General features: G+C 40.7%; 1 protein-coding gene across 2 annotated transcripts in view; it reads left to right on the forward strand.

Moving 5' to 3' along the window:
- The window catches only part of TTC21A (tetratricopeptide repeat domain 21A), a 99,084-nt gene that overhangs the window by 46,174 nt on the left and 30,052 nt on the right, over nt 1–22,858 (forward strand). For both annotated transcript variants that reach the window (XM_089673135.1, XM_089673134.1), the window contains 7 exons: nt 2,231–2,388; nt 4,775–4,990; nt 6,920–7,158; nt 8,392–8,464; nt 14,202–14,312; nt 16,138–16,276; nt 17,379–17,482. In XM_089673135.1, the coding sequence (XP_089529261.1) occupies nt 2,231–2,388; nt 4,775–4,990; nt 6,920–7,158; nt 8,392–8,464; nt 14,202–14,312; nt 16,138–16,276; nt 17,379–17,482 (1,040 nt within the window). The remainder of the gene's footprint in view (nt 1–2,230; nt 2,389–4,774; nt 4,991–6,919; nt 7,159–8,391; nt 8,465–14,201; nt 14,313–16,137; nt 16,277–17,378; nt 17,483–22,858) is intronic.

Genomic DNA, 22,858 nt, shown 5'->3' on the forward strand with positions numbered 1-22,858 from the left:
TTTTTTTTTTACACTGATTGCTTTTACACCCATATAGGATGTAAAAGCAATCATTTCTTTCTCTCTGTCTGCATTCTTGCAGTCATTGAGAATTACTGAGTGAGCTGTGAGTGGTCACAGCTTGTCACATGGTACAAGGCTGTTGTGAATAGCCTTGTACCATGTGACCTCTGTGATCATTCACAGATTTCACACATAGTAAGCAATGATGTCACAAGTGACATCTTGCTTACTACTTTGCATGTGATCACTGATTCGCCAATCAGTGATCACATGATCGGGACCTCGTACAGAGGTCCCGTCCGACGAGTGGGCACCGGATCGCGGTGGTGCGCGCTCCCAGGGGGCGCGCACAGCTAGAAAAGGCAGGTGCCGTTTATGGACGGCAACCCGACCCTGGACTGCCACCGCCCTGCCGTTTATAAACAGCAGGCGGACGGCAAGAGGTTAAAAACAGTACCAGGGGCGGACTGACAACTCATGGGGCCCCCGGGCAATAGGGGATCATGGGGCCCCTGTGTCCTTGCCTAAACTCAAAAAAGCCTATGAAAAAGGTACCAGGGGCATCTCATGGGGCCCCCTACTGACCCCAGGCCCTCGGGCAGTGCCCGAGTTTCCAAATGGTCAGTCCGCCCCTGAACAGTACAGATTTCTTGCTGAACCATTAGTCATTCATGTGTTGCCCTACTCAGAATATGTGTAAACTATTCAAAGAATACACATTTGATGTCGTATGTATACAATTAAAATGTGCTACATACAAGGCTTAATTTGTCATAAGGCAATGGAAGTCCATTGCCTAGAGCAGCAGGGTAAGAAGGAGCAGCACAAACCCACAAATGGTTCTAATTATGGCACTCTTTTCTTTGTTTCTTTCCCTGTTCTTATCACTACTCTGGTAACAGAAATGCACAGAGGAGGGGTGCACACAGAGGAATCATAAGACTCTCTGTAAGCAACGTGATGCAGTCTGCCCTTTTCACTTTTATTTGATGGTCTGTTCAGTCAAATATTATCTCTGCATAAAAAGCAGAAGCGTGCAGCCTTTAAAAAATAATTGTTGTTTGCAAAACGTTCTAAATACAGACATGACTATAGATTAATATTATAAGTCATACTTTAGTAGTGTAGTGTAGTGGCTTCCTAGAAGCCTGGGTTTAGACAGAGAGTTACTTCAGGTTAAGGTAGAGGACTCTACAGGTCAGTTCTCTGGTACCTCCCCCTGCTCTAGAAGCTTGCAGAGGCATCTAGAAGTCAGTAGGCACAGGTAAGGAGGGGCTGATTTGCATATTTATGGGAGCTTGACAAATCCCAGGTAGGAGGCCTTGCAGTGTGGCAGGCAGACCATTCCAAAAATATGACAGAGGCTGGCCAGCAGGGGAGTCAGGTGGAAGATGGAGTGCTGCTGTGGGAGTGGGCCTCCAGAGAGTAGGGGGTTTCTACCTCCAGGCTGGAGGTTTGAGGAAAGAGGAAAGCTGAAGGAGGGAGCTCCACTGCCTTGCAGTCCATCGGGGTAGGACAGCCTGCATAGCTTGGACAGGAACCAGCCCAGCAGAAGGCCTAGAAGCAGTTCTATCCACAGCTGCAGGACAAGGACAAAGTGAGTACCTCTGCGCCCCCAGGGCCTATAAGTGAGAAGTGTGCTGGATGCAAGTTCTTGGTAAATCTTCAGGGGAGAGTTCATAGCTTACCCAAACCCTTGTCCTGGGATCAATTATCGTAGCCAGGTGGACTGGTATTTTGTTCACTTACGGCTCCTACAAGTTGGGACTTTGCTAAAAATTCACTCAAGGTGACTCAGAGCTCCTGCAAGCTGCCACTTTGCTCGAGACTGTCATGTTTTGGCTGGGGCATAGTCAAATATCTGCCATTTTTGTAGTAGTTTAGAGAATGAAATTATCCTCATTTGTTATTCTTCAATCAAGTTGGCCATCCCATAACCCCTTTACCCTATCCAAATTAAATTCCCTAATAAATAAAAAAAAACAAGCCCATGGACTATTTCCTGTGTCTGGAAAATGTGTGTTGCCTGGCTGTGCAGGAAGTAAAGGGGGACCCAAAATCAGCGTCTCTCAAGAGGGTAGCGCTACAGTAGTACTCTAATTTTAACATTTAATTTCTAATACTTTTTAAAATAGCATTTCCCCTTTCCTGTTGTACTGTTTTCATATTTGTTGAACAAATGTTTATATTCATTACAGAAGTACCATTTAGTTATTTCCACTTGCAGGTAATTTTGATGGAGCACAAGGAACCTTACAGCGCTGTATAGAGCTGAATCCTGAGTGGGCTGACGCTCACCTTCTTATGGCCCAGATCTACCTGTCACAAGAAAAGTATTCTGAATGCTCAGTGTCACTAGAAACTGGAGTCAGCCACAACTTTAAGGTGAATGTTAATCATAAATGAAATAGGGAACATGAATATTATACTTGCCAACAGTCCAAATAATGGGTACAGATTATTATATAATTAGAGAAATTATGACATGACTGTAGATTAGGGCATAGCCAGACTTGTTCCAGAATTTCACTTAAGGATTATGATAAGTATGGATTTCTACAACATTCTTATTGTATGATTTTGCATTAACATGGTTATCAAGTGAAAAGCTTGATGTTTATGCCCTGATGTCTCTATTTACTGTATATATGATCCAATGATACACGTATTCTCCTGGATTTACTGTCAGACTGAACCTAGTATAGTAGTTTAAAGTGAAATGTGGGGGCTGCCACTGCTGTTATGCTGAAAAATGCTAAATTCTTGGCCGTTATGCTGACCTCTGGCTTTAGGAATTTCTGAGTTACTTGCCAGATATATGTGTCACTAAGTTTAAAGTTAGTAGTCCATATCTACATTCTTGTTTTGGGTTGGCATGATAACCAAACATCTAGCATTTACAAAATAAGAAGTCCGCAATAGCAGCTTCCATGTTCTTGCAGGAATGGGTTCCTCTAAAGCAGATCTTATATGGGAAAAACTGTATAAATTACATTTTCAAACAGCTTTGTAAAGAAGGAGATATGTATAAAGATTTACCCGTGTTATGTTATGATAGAAAGAGCAAAGACCCACAATGTGGCTATAACATTAGGAAGGCTAAACTCCCTTTGTTTACCTATTTCCTCACCGGAATTTAATGTATGGTGGTTTTGTACATATATTATTTATTTGTGTACTATATGGCCAGGACTAAACAAAGAAAAACATTTGAAAAGTTTATTTATTTATTTATTTTTTAACCTAAACATGAAATGTTGCAAAGGTGGCGCTCTAGACTGCTTTCACAACGAGCCTGCGAGAAAGGATAGTGCTCTGGGAATCACTTGTCATGCAATAAATGTTTATTTGTTAAACAAAGTTGTAAACATATTGATAAAAAAACGGATATGAACCAATATTAAAAAATAATTTAAAATTGACACAAACATGATTCTAGTTTCCTTTTAAAGTTTTATAAAATATTAAATCACAAATAAACCAAATATATTTCTTTTTCAGTTATATAAATCTAAGGAAAAATATTACTGTACATTTTTATTGTGCTGGCATTAAATATATTTTCTATATTTAGTTGAGTCTTTTCATGTTTAATTTGTAGTACAATACCTTCTAACTCCACTGTGCCAGCGACTGTTTCAGGCAAGGGCACCCAAAGCTGAAACCCGCTTACTTCTGGGATTTAGTGCAGATGGATACCCAGCTTACATATCCAGCTCTTGGTCCTGCGCAGTAATCACACAGTGCGGCTGACACAGTTGTCATTTTCTGTAACAAAATACCATGATATGACAAAAAGAAGATGCAATCTTGGGATTGCTGATGCTGATATCCCAGGTGTCAATGAGACAATCCTTTTGACATCAATGATGGCTGCAGCCTGGAGCAGCTGCAAAATGTATTAACAAAGTTAATTATGAAGAATATAAAACTAGACTCTCCAAAGATATTGATTTACATTACAATTTAACTGAGGCTTTGTTGAGAAAGAGGGTGAAGATCTGCTAAAATTCCTTGCCTGGTGGTTGTGAAACTATTTTATGCCTTAGTAACAATGTCATTTCTTATGCAAGCTGAAGTTGAAAACCTGTGTACTAAACTGTACTTGTCTTCCATCCCATCTTTCTTGTTGCCCTGCATGGCAAATAGTTTCTTACACAAAATCTGACCTAAAATAAAATCTGATGAAAAACAAATATATATACTGTACTTAGTCGAAAGGGTATGTAGGATACACTGACACACATCAAGGGCTACTTGATAAATATTTGCTTTTACAGAGTAATGCATAATATCATAAGGGTTTATTCACATTTCTTTGAACTCTGAAGAGCAATCTGAAATCAGGGACGAGGAGGTGTTGTATTGTCTCCTTACTGCTTGCTTTAACCCCTTGAATACCACACTAACACTCCGCAGAGCATCCCCATTCATACAGAAGGTATAACCACTGCCGTGGCTGTAAAGTAATGCATGATGACCTTAGGATGTGTACACCCCTGGCCGCTGCCTCTGCAGCTGAAGGGGGAGTGGTTGTGAGGTGGTAAAAATGCTGCTCAACTGTAGGAGTTTACCGCCCCTCAGTTGATAGTGTGAATGACCCCTAAAGGTGGAGACACTGCTTGGGATACTGGTGGTAGAGTGTTACCTATCATTTCTCCTATTTCGATATGTACTCTGTTTCTTTATGTGCTTTATAAATAATATCTTAAATCTTTTATGATCATCACTATATATCTTAATCATCATGTTTCCTGTTTTCATAATTTAGGTTCGAGAACATCCTATTTATTATTTAATTAAGGCTAAGGTTCTGGAGAAAACAGAAAACCGTGCAGAAGCTATACAGATGCTAAGAATGGCTATGAGCCTCCCTGAGATGAAAAGTGGAGTGGCTGGAAGAAGTAAAACTGGAAGCCTTAGTATAAGTGACAGAGTGTCCATATATCTGGAACTGGCCAAACTTCTTCGTTTAAATGGAGAGCAGGTAAAGCAAGAGCTGAGGCATTATATGGTTGCACTACAAATCAGGTTTTTTTTTAAGAGTAATGAGTTCTGTACTAGGCTGCAGGGACTTTGGAAAAAAAGATTTGCTGCTGTCTTTACTTGTGGCTCACTCATACAAACACAGCTTTACTCATTACAGTGATGGACTATGATATTTAAAGCAGTGTTAAACCCAAAAGCAAACTTTTATTACTTTGCAGCTTACCAATTCTTAGATGTGATGTTGCTGTAACTGCAGTGTGATCTGGAGGTTGGCTTCAATTTGTTAGTGTATTAAAATCTGCTAGTATATCTAACACTCCCCTCCCCCAGATTAAGAATGGTGCTGTCTGCCTTGCCCCTGTGCTTTTTCATCCAGAGTGGAGGCACCCAAACACAGGAGGTGTGTTACTGGCAAGATAACCAGGTGAAAACAGAGGAAAAAATACTACAAAAAATTAATGCAGTCGCTGCTTAAACTGGCCACGCAAATAAGGATTGCTTTCATTCAGCCTGCAGGCTAAATGAAAGAAGTATAAAAGATTCCTCCATCCACGCTAACAGTGTGGTTGGATGATTCCCCTGTGACATGCTATTGTGTTCTAACAGCCAGCAGCACTGGCTCTAAGATTACTGAACAGTGTCTGCATCTGATTGGATACAGCTGCTGTTTGGCCAACAATTTACTAAAAGTCTCATTCAGCAAATGTTGCAGCGGTGCTGGCAGAACCATACACTGCTTAAGGCTAGGTTCACATATGTGCGGGTGGTGCCGCTGCGGATCCACACAAAAATCTATGCAGCCGCACCACCCGCACAGAAAAATGCAGACCCACGGGCGGGTGCCATTAGTTCTAATGGCACACTGCCCGCATTGGAAATTGCAACCGTACTGGGAACTGAGGTTTCCGTGCAGGCTGTTTTTTCAGAAGGAGTTCAGGGATTTCTTCCCTGCATGTCCCAGCGCATGGGAGCCCATTGAAATGAATGGGCTCTCGTGCACTCGCAAAACGCAGACCGCAGGAACTCAGATATGTGAACCAGGAGTAAGTCCTCATGCACACTGGAAGTTTTTATAGCTGCTGTTTTTGGCTTTTAATGTTTTTTTCTACAGCCAGTAAACCCCCCAGCATGTTATCCTATGTGTCCATGCTCACATAGACTGTAATCAACATTTTGTGGCTGGAAAAAAAACCAGGACTAGTGGTTTTCTAGAGGAGTTTTTTAGCTGTAAAAACACTCTAATGCTGAAAAACGGGGCAAACCATGGTAAATCGCTGCAAACTGGTGTTTTTGGACTTTCTTTGACCAAAAAAAAATTTTTTTTGTGGTTAAAAAATGCTAAAGAAACCCAAACGCAGAAAAATGCTGCTAATCGTGGCAAAACACTGCTAAACGCTAATGCAAAAATGCTGAAAAAAGCAAGTTTTTGATGTGACTTTCCACTGCTAACGTTACCAGTGTTATCAAAACGTCCAGTGCGCATGAGGGCTCAGTTTCGGCCGAGCTAGCAGGAATAGGCTGAAATTTGAGTAGAGCGTATGGTCAGCTAAGGTAAGCAGCGCATATTAGGCTAAGCCCCAAAAATCAGAAACTGTTTCGCATAAGGTGCTGGGGCCCCCTAACTTGACGGGTCTCCGAGAATTCCTCCATTTATATTAGGAATAAAGCAGCACTAATTATGGTGTTGCACTTCATTGATGGAATCTCAGTGATGTATAATATAGAGCTCAATCAAGCCTTCATTATGGCTGGCTGGGAGTGGAGCAAGGCAGACACCACTGCAAATAAACTCACAGCTGGAGTCTACCACACTGCAACAGGTTCAAGAAACAAGTGGGTGACTCTAAAATCAGTTTTACACTGAGCTAGCGTTTACATTTCTAATAACCTTTATCTCACCTGATTACATATTCTTGGGATGTTATAGCATGAAGCTACAAAGATAATACAAGATGCAGTCAATGCATTTCATGGGACCCCAGAAGAAATTCGAATCATTATAGCTAATGCAGACATGTCCCTCAGTAAAGGCGATACAGAGTCAGCGCTAAGCATGCTGAGAGACATCACACCAAACCAGCAATACTACATCGAGGTCAAGCAAAAGATGGCAGAAGTTTATCTGAAAAATCGAAAGGATAAAAAATTATACATTGCTTGCTACAGGTATGTTTCTAGTAACAGTATCTTAATAAAAACAGATATTTTTTAGTATTCTTCTAAAATAAACATGTCAGTATGCTACCGTAACAGAACTTTTAAAAGGCTTGTTCATCAAAGCTTGAAATTTCAGTTATACATGGAATTTGGTAAGCTACCAATCAGAATTTATACTGTCCTAGTCTGACTTAAAAAAAAAAAAACAACAGATTTGTTGCAGTTGGTAAATGAAAAAGGCTAACTCCGCTTTCATGGGGAAAAAAAATAGCAAATAAAATAAATAAATAATATAGCATACACAATTGTGACTCAAGCAGGGGCGGACTGACCATTTGGAAACTCGGGTACTGCCCGAGGGCCTGGGGTCAGTAGGGGGCCCCATGAGATGCCCCTGGTACCTTTTCATAGGCTTTTTTGAGTTTGGGCAAGGACATAGGGGCCCCATGATCCCCTATTGCCCGGGGGCCCCATGAGTTGTCAGTCCGCCCCTGGACTCAAGTCATATTGTTATTGAAAGTTATTAAAAATTGCCTTTTCTTTTCACTCTGCAGTGCTGTATTTTCTGTAAAATACAATACAATATGGCTACCTGGAGGTGTTCTGTACACAGATGGTGTACAGAGCGCCCTTTAAAAATGCAATTTCCTGCTTTATTGCCTTAAGTCTGCACTAGGATACAAGTCAGATTTTTGGCATCCCCTGCCACAAAAATGTCATTTTTGGTGAGATACTCCCAAAAGGAAATCATGTTTAAAGGAATGCAGGCCCCGTCACTTTCCTCATTAGAGTTTGCAGGTGCAGCAGCTGATTGATAATTATAAAACCACTTCTATACAGATTCACTTTACACACGGACACAAACAACAGCGATTTCTTCAGGATTACAAAAGGTAGGAATCTGCAAAAGAGTTTGTTAAAAATCCTTGCAATGTGCATAGATCACCAAGAGGGGAATGTTTTTTTCCCAACAAAAGTGGAGTTACTTTTTAAGAATTCTTTATTAAATTTGGATTTTTATTTTTATGGTATTGTGGTGAATCAGAATTCATGTGACCATATAATGTTCCACCTGAAACAAGTATGCATGTTGCCCACACTGCAATTTTTTTTCTGACTTGCACTGCAATAAAATTACATCTGACTTCTGATGATTGCTAAGGACAACACACTTTCCTTTTTCTAGATTATTTATGTGATAACCATTATATATAAGCAAAATTGTTGATTTCTTTCCAACAGAGAGCTGAGCGAGAAGTTGCCTGGCCCACAGACAAGTCTTCTTCTGGGAGATGCCTACATGAACATTCAGGAGGTATCTTCTGCAAAATCCTTCTGGACTCTATTGCATTGCGCTGTGCTATCAATTTATTTGTTTTCCATCATTGGGAATAGGGGTGTATTCATGCCTTACCAGTGGCCTATGTGCTCAAAGATGACACCTGTAAAAGGAGATCCTGAGGATTTACCCCCCTTCCTGACCAGGCATTTTTTTGCTATTCAGCTCTGCATTATTTGAACTGGTAATTGCATGGTCACGCAGTGCTGTACCCAAATTATATTTATATCCTTTTTTTCACACAAATAGAGCTTTCTTTCAGTGGTATTTGATCACTTGTGCTCTTTTTATTTTTTGCTCTATAAACGAAAAAAGACCGAAAATTTTGAAAAAACTATATTTTTTACTTTCGGCTATAAAAAATATACAGTCAGGTCCATAAATATTGGGACATGGACACAATTCTAACATTTGTGGCTCTATACACCACCACAATGGATTTGAAATGAAACAAACAAGATGTGCTTTAACTGCAGACTGTCAGCTTTAATTTGAGGGTATTTACATCCAAATCAGGTGAACGGTGTAGGAATTACAACAGTTTGCATATGTGCCTCCCACTTATTAAGGGACCAAAAGTGATGGGACAGTTGGCTTCTCAGCTGTTCCATGGCCAGGTGTGTGTTATTCCCTCATTATCCCAATTACAATGAGCAGATAAAAGGTCCAGAGTTCATTTCAAGTGTGCTGTTTGCATTTGGAATCTGTTGCTATCAACTCTCAAGATGAGATCCAAAGAGCTGTCACTATCAGTGATGCAAGCCATCATTAGGCTGAAAAAACAAAACAAACCCATCAGACAGATAGTAAAAACATTAGGCGTGGCCAAAACAACTGTTTGGAACATTCTTAAAAAGAAGGAACGCACCGGTGAGCTCAGCAACACCAAAAGACCCGGAAGACCACAGAAAACAACTGTAGTGAATGACCGAAGAATTCTTTCCCTGGTGAAGAAAACACCCTTCACAACAGTTGGCCAGATCAAGAACACTCTCCAGGAGGTAGGTGTATGTGTGTCAAAGTCAACAATCAAGAGAAGACTTCACCAGAGTGAATACAGAGGGTTCACCACAAGATGGAAACCATTGGTGAGCCTCAAAAACAGGAAGGCCAGATTAGAGTTTGCCAAACGACATCTAAAAAAGCCTTCACAGTTCTGGAACAACATCCTATGGACAGATGAGACCAAGATCAACTTGTACCAGAGTGATGGGAAGAGAAGAGTATGGAGAAGGAAAGGAACTGCTCATGATCCTAAGCATACCACCTCATCAGTGAAGCATGGTGGTGGTAGTGTCATGGCGTGGGCATGTATGGCTGCCAATGGAACTGGTTCTCTTGTATTTATTGATGATGTGACTGCTGACAAAAGCAGCAGGATGAATTCTGAAGTGTTTCGGGCAATATTATCTGCTCATATTCAGCCAAATGCTTCAGAACTCATTTGGACGCCGCTTCACAGTGCAGATGGACAATGACCCAAAGCATACTGCAAAAGCAACCAAAGAGTTTTTTAAGGGAAAGAAGTGGAATGTTATGCAATGGCCAAGTCAATCACCTGACCTGAATCCGATTGAGCATGCATTTCACTTGCTGAAGACAAAACTGACGGGAAAATGCCCCAAGAACAAGCAGGAACTGAAGACAGTTGCAGTATAGGCCTGGCAGAGCACCACCAGGCATGACCAGTGTCTGGTGATGTCTATGCGTTCCAGACTTCAGACTGTAATTGACTGCAAAGGATTTGCAACCAAGTATTAAAAAGTGAAAGTTTGATTTATGAATATTATTCTGTCCCATTACTTTTGGTCCCTTAACAAGTGGGAGGCACATATGCAAACTGTTGTAATTCCTACACCGTTCACCTGATTTGGATGTAAATACCCTCAAAATAAAGCTGACAGTCTGCAGTTAAAGCACATCTTGTTCGTTTCATTTCAAATCCATTGTGGTGGTGTATAGAGCCAAAAATGTTAGAATTGTGTCGATGTCCCAATATTTATGGACCTGACTGTATACTGTAGTAAACTCAAAGTTAATCATAAATTTAGGCCAAAATGTATTCTGCTACATGTCTTTGGTAAAAAAAATCCCAGTAAGTGAATATTGATTGTTTTGTGTGAAAGTTATAGCATCTACAAACTATGGTATAGAGACTGCAATTTACGCCATTTTTTGCTGTACAATGCTGCACTAATTTAACTGACAATTGCGTGGTCATGCAGTACTGTACATAAATGAAATTTATGTCCCTTTTTCACACAAACAGAGCTTTCTTTTGGTGATATTTGATCACCTGTACGCTTTTTATTTTTCGCGCTATAAAAAAAAAAAGACTGAAAATTTTGAAAAAAAACCCAATATTTTCTCATTTCTGTCATAAAAAAATATCCAAAAAACTCAAATTTCGTCATAAATTTAGGACAAAATGTATTCTGCTACATGTTTTTGGTAAAAAAAAAAAGTCCCCATAAGTGTATATTGATTGCTTTGTGTGAAAGTTATAGCATCTACAAACTATGGGATATATAATGGAATTTACACAGCTTTTACTTTCTGACTGCTTATCACATTTCTTGAGGTGCTAAAATACCAGGACAGTACAAACACACTCAAATGACCCCTTTTAGGAAAGTAGACACCCTAAGCTACCTGCTGAGAGGCATATTGAGTCGATGGATGTAGACACCCCAAGGAATTTAAAAAGAGGCATGGTGAGTATTTTGCAGATCTCTTTTTGTCACAAGGTTTTGAAATATAGAAAAAGAAAATAAAAAATATGTTTTTGTTTTCTTTCTTCATATTTTAAAAACTTGTGGCAACAAACAAGATCTGCAAAATACTCACCATGCTTCTTATCAAATTCCTTGGGGTGTCTACTCTCCAAAAAGGGATCGTTTGGGGGAGTTTGGTGTTATCCTGACATTTCAGGGCCTCCCAAACTGTGATAGGTAGTCAGGAAGTGGAATGAGGAAATAAAGCCCTTTAAAGGCCTGAAGGTGCTGATTAGATTTTGGAGTCCTGTACTTGGCTAGACTGCCAAGTCTCTCACATGTGGTACCCCCATACTCGGGAGAAGTAGCAGAATGTGTTGTGGGGAGTAATTCCACATATACCAATGGCATGTGTGAGCAATAAATCATTTAAATGCCAATTTTCTGTAAAAAAAATTATAATTTTTTGTCATTTTCTAAAAACTTGTGGTAAAAAAATAAATTCTTCTATTGACTCAATATGCCTCTCAGCAAATAGTTTGGGCTATCTGCTTTCCAAAAAGGGGTCTTTTTGGGGGGTGGGGGCATTTTATGCCCAGCATTAGAAGTTTATGCCACACATTATTCACACTTTTAACCACCTGAAGACCAAGCCTTTTCTGAAACTTTTTGTTCACTTGAAATAAATTAGTATTTTTTACTAGGAAAATTTGAACCCCAAAACATTGTATAGTTTTTTAAAGCAGACACCCTAGTGAATAAAATGGTGGGTGCTGCAATTTGTTATGTCACATAGTACTCACGCAGCAATTTTTCAAACGCAAATGTTTTGGAAAAAATAATTTTTTTTTAACTTTTATTGCACAAAAACACAATATCTTGGCCAATTATTTGGTAAAATATAAAAGATGATGGTATGTCGAGTAAATAGATACCAAACATGACATGCTTTAAAACTGCGCATGTCCCTTGCAATGGCGACAAACTGCATATGTTTTAATATCCATAGGCAACACTTTAAAAGCCTGTACAAGCTACCATTTTAAATTTACAGAGGAGGTCTGGTGCTAGAATTACTGCCCTTGATCTGACATTCGCGGCGATACCTCACATGCAGGGTACAACTGCTGTTAACATACTGGCACGGGGTCAGGAACGCAGGTGTGGGGCGGCGAGGGTGTTTTTTTGTTTTTTGTTTACCTTTTTTTGATTTTTTAAATTATTTTTACACCGCTCCAAAAAAATCAAGGGGAGTATTTAAATTTGCTGTTTCCATCTGAATTCCGGTTTGGGCAGTGAATGGGGGAAGTAAGGGTGCTGCAGAATTTGTGGGCTGCCAATTGGGATTTGCAAGCATGTCCGGAAGGATACTAGGGGCTGTATGGGCCTGTGTGCGAATTCTTGGTAGCTGCGGGACAATACTTGTGCTCTCCACTGCACCAGCTTGTACTGCACTTATGGGACTCGCCATACCACCAAGTGATACTGCAGTGCTGGTATGTGAATCAAGGGGTTAAATGTGTCCTAAAGTGTTCTAAGTGTGAAAAGTGTGCTGCTTTTACTCACTGTGTCTTGATTCTTCTCTCTCTGGGACAGAATGTGATCTCACTTCCTGTACCTGTGTAAGTGTAAACACAGGTACAGGAAGATCCCTGATAGGACAGGAATCGATCATCCGACTTAGGCTGACCATCACTGACCTAAATCGGATGATTGATCCCTTGGGATCAAATCATGGCATCAGCAGATCGGCACCCAGCCCGCAAAAACCGCAGGAGCGCGAGTCACGTATATATACATGATTTTGCGCACCCGTGCCGCCATGTAGCAGTATTTTTACTATAGGGCAGCGCCAAAGCAGTTAAAGTCAGCTTTTTTTTTTATTTTGCTAGAAAATCACTTAGAACCTCCAAGCATTATATATTTCCTGAAAGGAAAGACCCTGGAGAATATTCAAATGCAAATTATAGTGCAACACAATATAATACCCAATATTTTGACAAAATATAAGATATAATGTTGCAGTAAATAGATACTAAACATGTCAAGATTTAAAATGGCGCCAAGCCTGAATGGCAACAAACTACAGTACCAAAAATTATCCAATAGCAACTGTTTAAAAGGGTTTACATTTTACCAGTTTAGAGTTAAACATGAGCTCTGCTGCTAGAATTTTTGCTTTCACTCTGACACTTGAGGCATCACCCCACATTTCTGGAACAGTCACTTTTTACAAATGCGTGTGGACCTAAATGTTTGCATTTGTTGAGAATGGGGGTGATGGAGGTGCTTTAATATTTTTTCATTTCTTTTCATTTTATTTTTTTTTTATAATTTTTTCCTTTTTTTTTCCTTTTTTTATTTTATTATTGCCTTTCCAAGGGGGGAACAACACCACTTGTGATGACTTTGTGCAATGACAGTTAATCTTTATGGAGAGATCTGGGGTCTGTTAGACCCCAATCCCTCCTGTGCCCTCCAAGGCAGCCGATCAAACAGAGCACTGAAACCAGAAGTGACGATATCCTTGTCGCTTCATGCTTTATTTTTCACAAAGGAGATGGGGGAATGGATGTTCCTCCATTTCCTCTGCTATCAGCCGGCCTGACACTTTACATCAGTCCCGAGCTACCTGGTGGAACGGGAGAGCCTTAGAAAGATGCCGGAAGAAGGGAGCCCCTTTTCAAGCTCTCTAAAAGTGATTGGGCTGTTTGGATCGCTTTTACATAAAAGTTTACCACTGGTTCTAAAAGAATAATACCAGGCTGCTACAGCTACAGTATTGAACAAGTATGAAGATAAGGACTTTACTGATTGGTATACTTGTTCTTAGCTAATGACCCGGAAAGTATTGAAGCCAGTGGATCTTCATAAAAGCCAAACAGTTAGCATTTTTGGGTTTCTATTAGGAAAGGTTTACTTTAATTTTTATTAAAATAATACTTTTCTATTTATGGTCTAAATGTAATTAATGATTATTTGTGTTCTTCTTGTATCAGCCAGAGAAAGCCTTAGAGGTCTATGATCAAGCACAAAGAAAGAAGCCAAAAGATGCAGCACTTACAAGCAGGGTTGGACTATCGCTTATGAGAACCCATCAGTATAAAAAGGTTGTAGTAGATTTTCATTAATTCTGTATTTTTATGCCATCAGCACATTCAGAATATCAGAATTTAATGCTTGCTTACTTTTTTAAGTTTCCTGTATTCTTTTGATCAGCTGAGACAAAGTTATTAATAGGCTTTACAATCAAAGTTTTCCCTTTCACTGAACAGCTAATGAGGAATAATGATGTTTATTTTAAGTAATAAGTAAAAAGACTCACACTAGGCATCAAAAATGTCTTTTTTAAGGGCGTTTTGCTTTTTTTCTGCCTCTAAACACCCTTCTTTGTTAGCCTATGTGTCCATGCACACAAAGGCATTTACTGGCAGGGGTCGTTTAGAAGAAGAAAGAAAAAAGACAGGGCCAGTGAGAGAGGAGTGTTTGGCCGCAAAAAAATGCCTGATGCACCTGAACCCATGTAAACACGTCTAAATGCACTTAAGTGCATGCTCATTTAGCTCTTGTGTTCATTCATTTCAATGGCCAAAATAAATTAATATTCTAGCCATTGAAACGAATGAACACTCAAGCACTTGATGCGCCTAAACGCGTTTGCAAAAATGTGGCACATTTTTTACACTGCTTTTCTCCTTCCAGGAGAAATGTATTTAGAAGAGCTGGGCAAATGCTCAGTGTGCATGGGGTCTGAATATTACATGGCCTACATAGTATTGTATAATACTTTCAGGCAGGTGTGGGGGGTGCATGCGTCACCGGGTGACACCTACCGCACGGGGTGACACCGGACCCGCTCCAATTAAAGGTAAGTTGGAAAGCAAGCCGACAATCCCGGCAGGATGGATCCGATCCATTCTGCGGGGATAGTCGGCTTTGTTTACAACTTACCTTTTTCATGGAACGGGTCCGGTGTCACCCCATATAGGTTGCATGCCGATGATTCCCGCAGGATGGATCAGATCTGCGGACTGGGGAGCATAATGGATTGGACTCTGATCCATTATGCTCAATCCGCAGATCTGAACCATCCTGCGGGGATCGTCGGCATGCAACCTATATGGGGTGACACCGGACCCGTTCCATGAAAAAGGTAAGTTGTAAAGAAAGCCTACTATCCCCGCAGGATGGATCGGATCTGTGGATTGGGGAGCATAATGGATCGGAGTCCGGTCCATTATGCTCAATCCGCAGATTCGATCCATCCTGTGCGGATCGTCGGAGGGGGTATCACCAAATGTTACTGCACCGGGTGACACCAACCCTAGGGACACCCCTGCTTTCAGGAAGGCTTTGGAAATGTGGACTGTAACAATTTGCCAGGGTCACAAAGCCATGTGCTTTGGCCACAGAAAGCAAACACGAAGTCTCTAAGAAACATAGGGACTATACGTGTATGATATAACAACACCTTGTTGTATCCCTGAGGATATTGCTAATGAACTGTGTAACCTGCAATAACATTTGGCCATAATTATGAGGAATAATTGTTACCTTTTTTTAAAAACAATGTGTGTCTTGTATATGGAAGATCACAGTGTTGGCAGAGGGTTCTATTGACAGACTCTTACTTGGTGCAAGCTATGTTACTGTATGTGCCCTGTGCTATGCTAGCTAAACTTGAATGCTTTGCTGGTTTACACTGTATACTATAGACGGGAGTTATTTAAATTCATCGAAAACGAAAACAAAATAGTTTCTCATAGGATACTTTCAATAAATGGTGAACTTCACTTACTATTTATGAAGGTTTGTATATTAGATGTATGTATATGTAAGATGTCAGAGTGTAAACCTCTACTTCCTACATTTCTCCATTCACCTGTGACATTTTCATGGAGTGTGATGGCTGTCTCACCTTTATCTTATTCCTAGGCAGTAAATTACTATGAAGCTGCTCTAAAGATGAGTGCAGAGGATTTTCTGTGCTGTGATCTTGCTGAACTTTTTCTTAAACTGAAGAACTATAAAAAAGCAGAAGATCTCCTGACACACGCTCTGAATCACGAGCCTGGTATGTTTTTCCTTTTGATGAAGGAACTTGGTAGAACAAAGGGTTTTCACTATGCTCTATGAACATGTTTGATTTTGGGGGGAATATATACCTGTCCAGTACATATGCACTCATCTATTATTACACTAAAAGGTCTGTTTACTTCCCAGTATTAATTCATCTTGACTCTTGGGTTTGGAATGTTTCATTGGTACTATGCAGCATATACATTTTAAAAGCAAACTCACACATCCATCCATGTCTCCATGCTTTATTTTGCTGAGAAATCCCTTTGAAAAACACCCCTTAGCATTTGTGGGTGTGGCCATTTTGAGTAAGGCTAGATTCACACCTGTGCAGTTGGCGTTTGATCCGTTTCTGCCGTGCTTTTTGTGGTGCGTTTTTGCACGTGTTTTTGATGCATTTTGCGTTTTTTCCCCAGCTTGCTGCTGGCCAGATTAAAACACAAAACGCATCAAAAGTGCACTTCTGCAGCTTCTCCTCTTCTGTATTGGTGGTCAGTGGCAATGAAAGTTAATCCCCCCTCCACCTGCATTGGTGGTTGTGAGAGTGAGAGTTGGACAGCTCTGCCTCTGCTGCTGAAACCTTACCACTGTAAGCTGCAGTGTCTGGGAGGGGAAGCATGGGAGACACAAATGAAGGAGAGTTTGGCCCACTTAGGGAAAGTAAAGCAAGTTTTTTATTAACTTTATGAGGTATGTGCATGTCTTCCTTTAGTTGTACTTTAACAGCTTTTTGACAATAAAGAAACAGCAGCACACAGATGGGTCATGAACTCATCTCAGTATGCTTTCCCCTTCTGATGGCTCTTCGTGTTGCCTCTCCTCTTCCCTGTAGAAGTGCTGCTGTGCATGAGATGACAGAAAGTTGAGATCAACAGCAAGCTGTATGTAAAATGCATTTAATTATTTTTAAAGGAATACACAGCTTCTTTTTAATGGTGTTTTTATATTTGCCAAGAGCTACACTTTAACCCAGTAATTGTGCTAAACCAACAAGGACATAGTAATTTTCCTGGAATTGAATAGGTAGCTTATGTGGAATCATATTTTATAGTATCAGCTGGACAAATAGTAACACACTGCATTCGATTTCCTTTCAGTTTCTGATTTGCCCTCACTGTTTAATGATGTGAAGTTTCTCATTTTACTTGGGCGTACATACAAAAACTATAAAACAGAAGAAATGGTTGACACGTTAAACAAGGTAAGATAGCCGCCGATGTTCTGCAGCCTCCATGGAAAAAAGTGCATATGTGAAGTGATTGCATCATAGTCTCTTTATTCACAATTGGTATGTCAGATCCATTAGCACAATGTCCAAGTATATGCATATACAAATAGAAACAAAGGTGTGAAAGACTTTAAAGGTGCTTGTATACCCTCAGGATGAAAAACTTTGACACACTAAATGTATAAAAATTATGAAATTTATTACACATAATAAAATGGAATATAAACACCCTCCCATAAAATTAGGTAGGAAAAAGAACCCTTCAGTACAGAGAATCCCATATCACACGTTCTCTTGGTCAACAATATAGAATCATGACCTAAACATCACCAATGTAACAAGCATCAAAATGGGAAGGTGATATGATGGTAAATCCCAACGTGTTTTGCTGCATTTGCTTCTTCAGGGGTTCAAAGAAGGGAAAACACTGTAAATACAGAAGGGATCATGAAATACAATATATTCCAATACTAGTTATTTACTTAACATCAAAATCTAGATAATAACACAAGTTAACCCTATTATACCTAATCAGTAATCTATAATTATGATAATGTGAGTTACCCATAGTGACAGTTGCTCAGACCAAAGATCGACCCCAAGAGAGAGAGACGAGTACAATGGGACCAGATATTGCTGGGGCCTTTTTCCTACCTGATTTTATGGGAGGGTGTATATGTTCCATTTTATTATGTGTAATAAATTTCATAATTTTTATACATTTAGTGTATCAAAGTTATTCATCCTGAGGGTATACAAGCATCTTTAAAGTCCTTCACGCCTTTGTTTCTTTTTGTATATGCATCGTAGTATCTTTATATTGCATGTGGTTTTGCTGCAAATTTATTTTAACCAATAACTTAAAGGAAACATTGCTTTTAGTGAAATTTTTATTTAAATGATCCCCTACTCTTAGGTGGCAGCCACCTATCAAACTACTTATCTACCTGTTCCCGAGTTCTTCGTTTTATAGCCCTAGGTAAGTATAAGACGCACCTGACCATAAGACGCACCTAGGTTTTAGAGGCAGAAAACAGGAAAAAAAATGTTCTGAACCAATGGACTGCGGACATAGTACAGGAGATGACCAGAGACTGTGGACAGTACAGGAGATGACTGTTGACCTTTGGGGAGGGGGGGGAGCGGGTACCTGAATTTGACAGGTACCCGCTCTTACTTCTGCAGAGTTGTTCTTTGGTTAGTGTCCGCTCTGCAGCAGGACCTTACCTGTTCCTCTATCCAGCGGCGCACTGTCTTCCCGGCTTCTGTAGTGTGGGCGCTTGGCTTGACAGCAGGGTGCCCAGTGCACATGAGTGAGAAGCGCTGCGCTTTGTGATTGGTCCGGCGGCTTCAGGGACCTGTCATATGTCCCAGGTGCCGCCTTACCATTCACAAAGCGCACCGCTTCTCGCGCATGCACACTTGGCACCCGGCTGTCATGCCGAGCGCCCACACTACAGAAGCCGGGAAGACAGCGCGCCGCTGGATAGAGGAACAGGTGAGGTATATAAGTTATATAGCCAGAGGTCCCCTTAAAGGTGGAACATATGAAGCAAACCGGATACGGAATCTCCTTCCTCTGGATAATACGTAGACCTGTGGGTGTCTTCCGAATCTATAAAGGTGTATTCCTGCCAGAGGTCCCCTTAAGGTGGGATGGGTGTAACAGCCTGAAGTGGAATCCTTTAAGGAGGAGCCAATACGCTGTGACGTCACGCTGCCGGAGCCTCGTAAAGGTCTGGCGGCCATCTTGCTTGGTGGACGGTTAGTCCCTATCCACAATGCATTGTTATTCATTTTATACTTACCTGTTTTACCACGTGGATTACTAATAAACCTTTTTATTACAATACTACACTATGGCCAACTCTTTTTCTGGCTCTACATTGAGCTGATTGATTCACAGAGTCTATCTTGGAATTTATCTGCAGTACTACATAGGATCCAGAGGAGGGAGATTCCACTTCAGGCTGTTACACCCATCCCACCTTAAGGGGACCTCTGGCAGGAATACACCTTTATAGATTCGGAAGACACCCGCAAGGCTACGTATTATCCAGAGGAAAGAGATTCCGTATCCGGTTTGCTTAATCCGTTCCACCTTTAAGGGGACCTCTGGCTATATAACTTATATGCGTATTTAAAATACGCATCTGGTGAGTGCGTATTTTTACCACACCTTTTGGCACATCACTGAATAACTTATCAGCAGATTGCATAAGATTGATGATCACCTTAACACAGACTGTCACATATATGGACACTTATTTATAATTTCCATTTTATTTACTTTGATCATTGGCACTATAGCACTTTGCAATAACTTATTTATCTACTCTGATTGATTTTTAGCTCTGCACTTTTACTTATATATATGTTGTATAGCCCTACTTGGCACCAATAGCATTTGCAGAAAGAAGTTCCAGGTGGTTCCAACTTCCACTGTATGTACACTGATTGACTCATTCATCCCTTTGGCTGCTTCTGTTTATGGTGACCCCCAGCCATCCAGAGGACTGGGTCTAGCACTCGTATTAACCTTGCTAAAATGATTTTTCTCCCTAAAACCCTTTATATTTTTTGGCAGTCTACAATCTCTTTGTTCCTGAAATATTTTAAAGTGTTAGATTCTCTACTAAAACCTTTTATCTGGGGCTCCAGCAGACATAAACTGAACTTGTCCAGTATGAAATATCCCAAGGCTTTGGGAGGCCTGCCCCTGGCAGGCTTCAGTTTATACTAATTGGCATTGTAAACTTTTCATATTTTCCACTGATGCACTGGTCAGATCCCCTGGTTTATGCATCTTATGGCCACTGACAGTATTGCCCCTCACCTAGACCCTCTTACTTTTATTAATTTCGGGTTTAAAAGGCCAATCTTCCAACCTGATGAATTAGTGTCTCAAGCTATGGGACATGGCTTGATATTCTGAGGACTAATAGTAACACTTCACTTTGGCAGAATCGATCTTTGCCTGAGCTTTATGCCACATTTTGAGCTCTGGTGTAGCCAGGGTTTTATTTGTTTAGCTCAGATCTTAAAGTAGAACTATAGGCAACAGTTTTTTTTCCATTTTGGATAAAGTAAGGGAGGGTTATAACCCCTGTCAGATTTTGTTTCACTATCTATACAGACTTACTGAAAAAAAATAATAAGCTTTTTGCCTGACGTAATGGGTTCCTGGTAGAATTTTATCCTTGGCTATGCCTGTTGGATTTTCTTGAGTCTTTAGATTTAAACATTTATCTGCTCACCTTTTTTTTGTGCTTTCTTACAAGGAATCTTTCCTGGTTTTTCACCAGGATAAAGGTGATGTTGAGGTTTCAGTCTTCTTACTTACTTACAGTGGTTTCTTTGTTCTGCTTGAATCAGGAGATTGTGTTACTCTCTTTTTGTACTAATCCGAAGCATCCTAAGGAGAAGATGCTTCACTCTTTTATTGTTGTTTGATCTGTTTGAGTTTAGGTATACCACTTCATTTTGACGGTCTGATTCCTTGTTTGTTGTGCTTGTGGGTCCTCACAAGAGTCAGGCTGCTTCTTGATCCTCTTGATCCACTATTTCTAGGGGGATTCGTCATTCCTTTTCTCAGGCCTATGGTATCAAGGGTAAGGTTCCTTATTTCCCAGTCAAGCCCCATCAGGCTTCTGTTGTTTAAAGATGTAGTAAATCTCAGGAAAAAAAACCCAAAAAAGTCCCCTGCAAGGTAATGTCATAATGTGGTAGTATGCATCGCATACTAGCACATTATATAAAACGTACCTTAAAACAAAGTCCTCCAGCGGCGCGCTGTCATCGCTGCAGAGACTTCCATCTTCACCGGGTCTTCCTTCCGGGTTTGCGAACTCTGGCTGTCTGACAGGCTGGGCCGCAATGACATTACTTCCGCGCATGTGCTTGGGAGTCCCAGGCCACGGCACACAACTCTGAAGGAACAACACTGGTATGCCGTTCCTTCAGAGCGCATTCGCCGGCTTTTGAAAATTGAGAATATCTCCTAAACAATGCACGTTTAGGAGATATTCATTTTACCTACAGGTAAGCTTTATTGTAAGCTTACCTGTAGGTAAAATTTTAAAAAACGAGTTTACTATCACATTAAGTTTGTAAGGCTACAACTTGTCTTCTGTTCACACATTTATTAAAGTGTTACTAAACCCACAATAGTAAAATCAGTCTGTATATGCAGTAAAGCGGGGGTTAATCCTGTGTAACAATTCAGTTTGAACCTAACTTTTCTGATCCTCCCCTTCTTCAAGTGCCACGGTCTTATCGCCTGATAAGACATATCGTGTGGAGACACTCTGCACATGCTCAGTTTGGTGTGTATTGCTAGAGATTTTTTTTTTTCTTGTCTTGGGAGAGTGAATGCGATCAGCACAGGGCCAATCAGTGCTATCCAGACAGAGGACAGGGGTTTTGCATCCTCCTAGAGCAGAAAGAAAACTGCTCCTAACAGCTAGTGCTCGGCTGGACACTGATAGAAGTTACAAGACTGCTCTAACTGCTGATGAGAAAAGGTATTTAGCAGTTTATAGTTACTAAAATAATTGCATTTCCATGTTCTGTGTACTGTGGGACACCAGATATAGTGAATGCAGGGTCCTGGGTTTAGTAACACTTTAAGTTCTACCCTGTAGATGTTCACTCTTGTGGACTCCAGTTTTAGGTGTAAAGTATACTTTGTGTACATTGTATATGAGATGATCCTATGGGGGAGGTAATATACAGATGGAAGTGATAGTATACGGCATATAGATTTTATGGTGGGGTTTCATACAGTATATAGATTGTATGGTGGGGGAGGGGTGGGGTGTCATACAGTATATAGATTGTATGGTGGGGGAGGGAGGTGATATCATACAGTATATAGATTGTATAGAGGGGGGGGTGATGTTCTAGAGTATATAGATTGTATGGTGGGGGAGGGGTGGGCTATCATACAGTATATAGATTGTATAGGGGGGGGTGATGTTTTAGAGTATATAGATTGTATGGTGGGGGAGGGGAGGTGATGTCATACAGTACAGATATTATGGGGGAGGGGTAGAAGAGACGCTCTGTGATGGGGGGGCAGTAGGGAGAGGAGGGAGAAATGTTGGGGGGGGGGTAGGGAGGGGAGAAGGAGAAATGACGGAGGGTAGAGGGAAATGTGATGGGGAAGGGGACTGATTGATGGGAAAGCATGCAGGGAGAACTGGTGGAGAAGGGCAGTAGATCTGAGAAGAGGATAGAAGTGGTGGAGGTGAGGGGAGAGCTGGAAATGAAGGGGGAGAGAGAGGGATATGGTGGAGATGGAGAGGAGGAGTAACAATGGAGGAGTAGGGTGGGAGATATGGTGGGGGG

Source organism: Staurois parvus, unplaced genomic scaffold, assembly GCF_062004578.1.
Source record: "Staurois parvus isolate SC_StPar_1 unplaced genomic scaffold, SC_StPar_1.0 ptg000136l, whole genome shotgun sequence".
NCBI lineage: Eukaryota > Metazoa > Chordata > Amphibia > Anura > Ranidae > Staurois > Staurois parvus.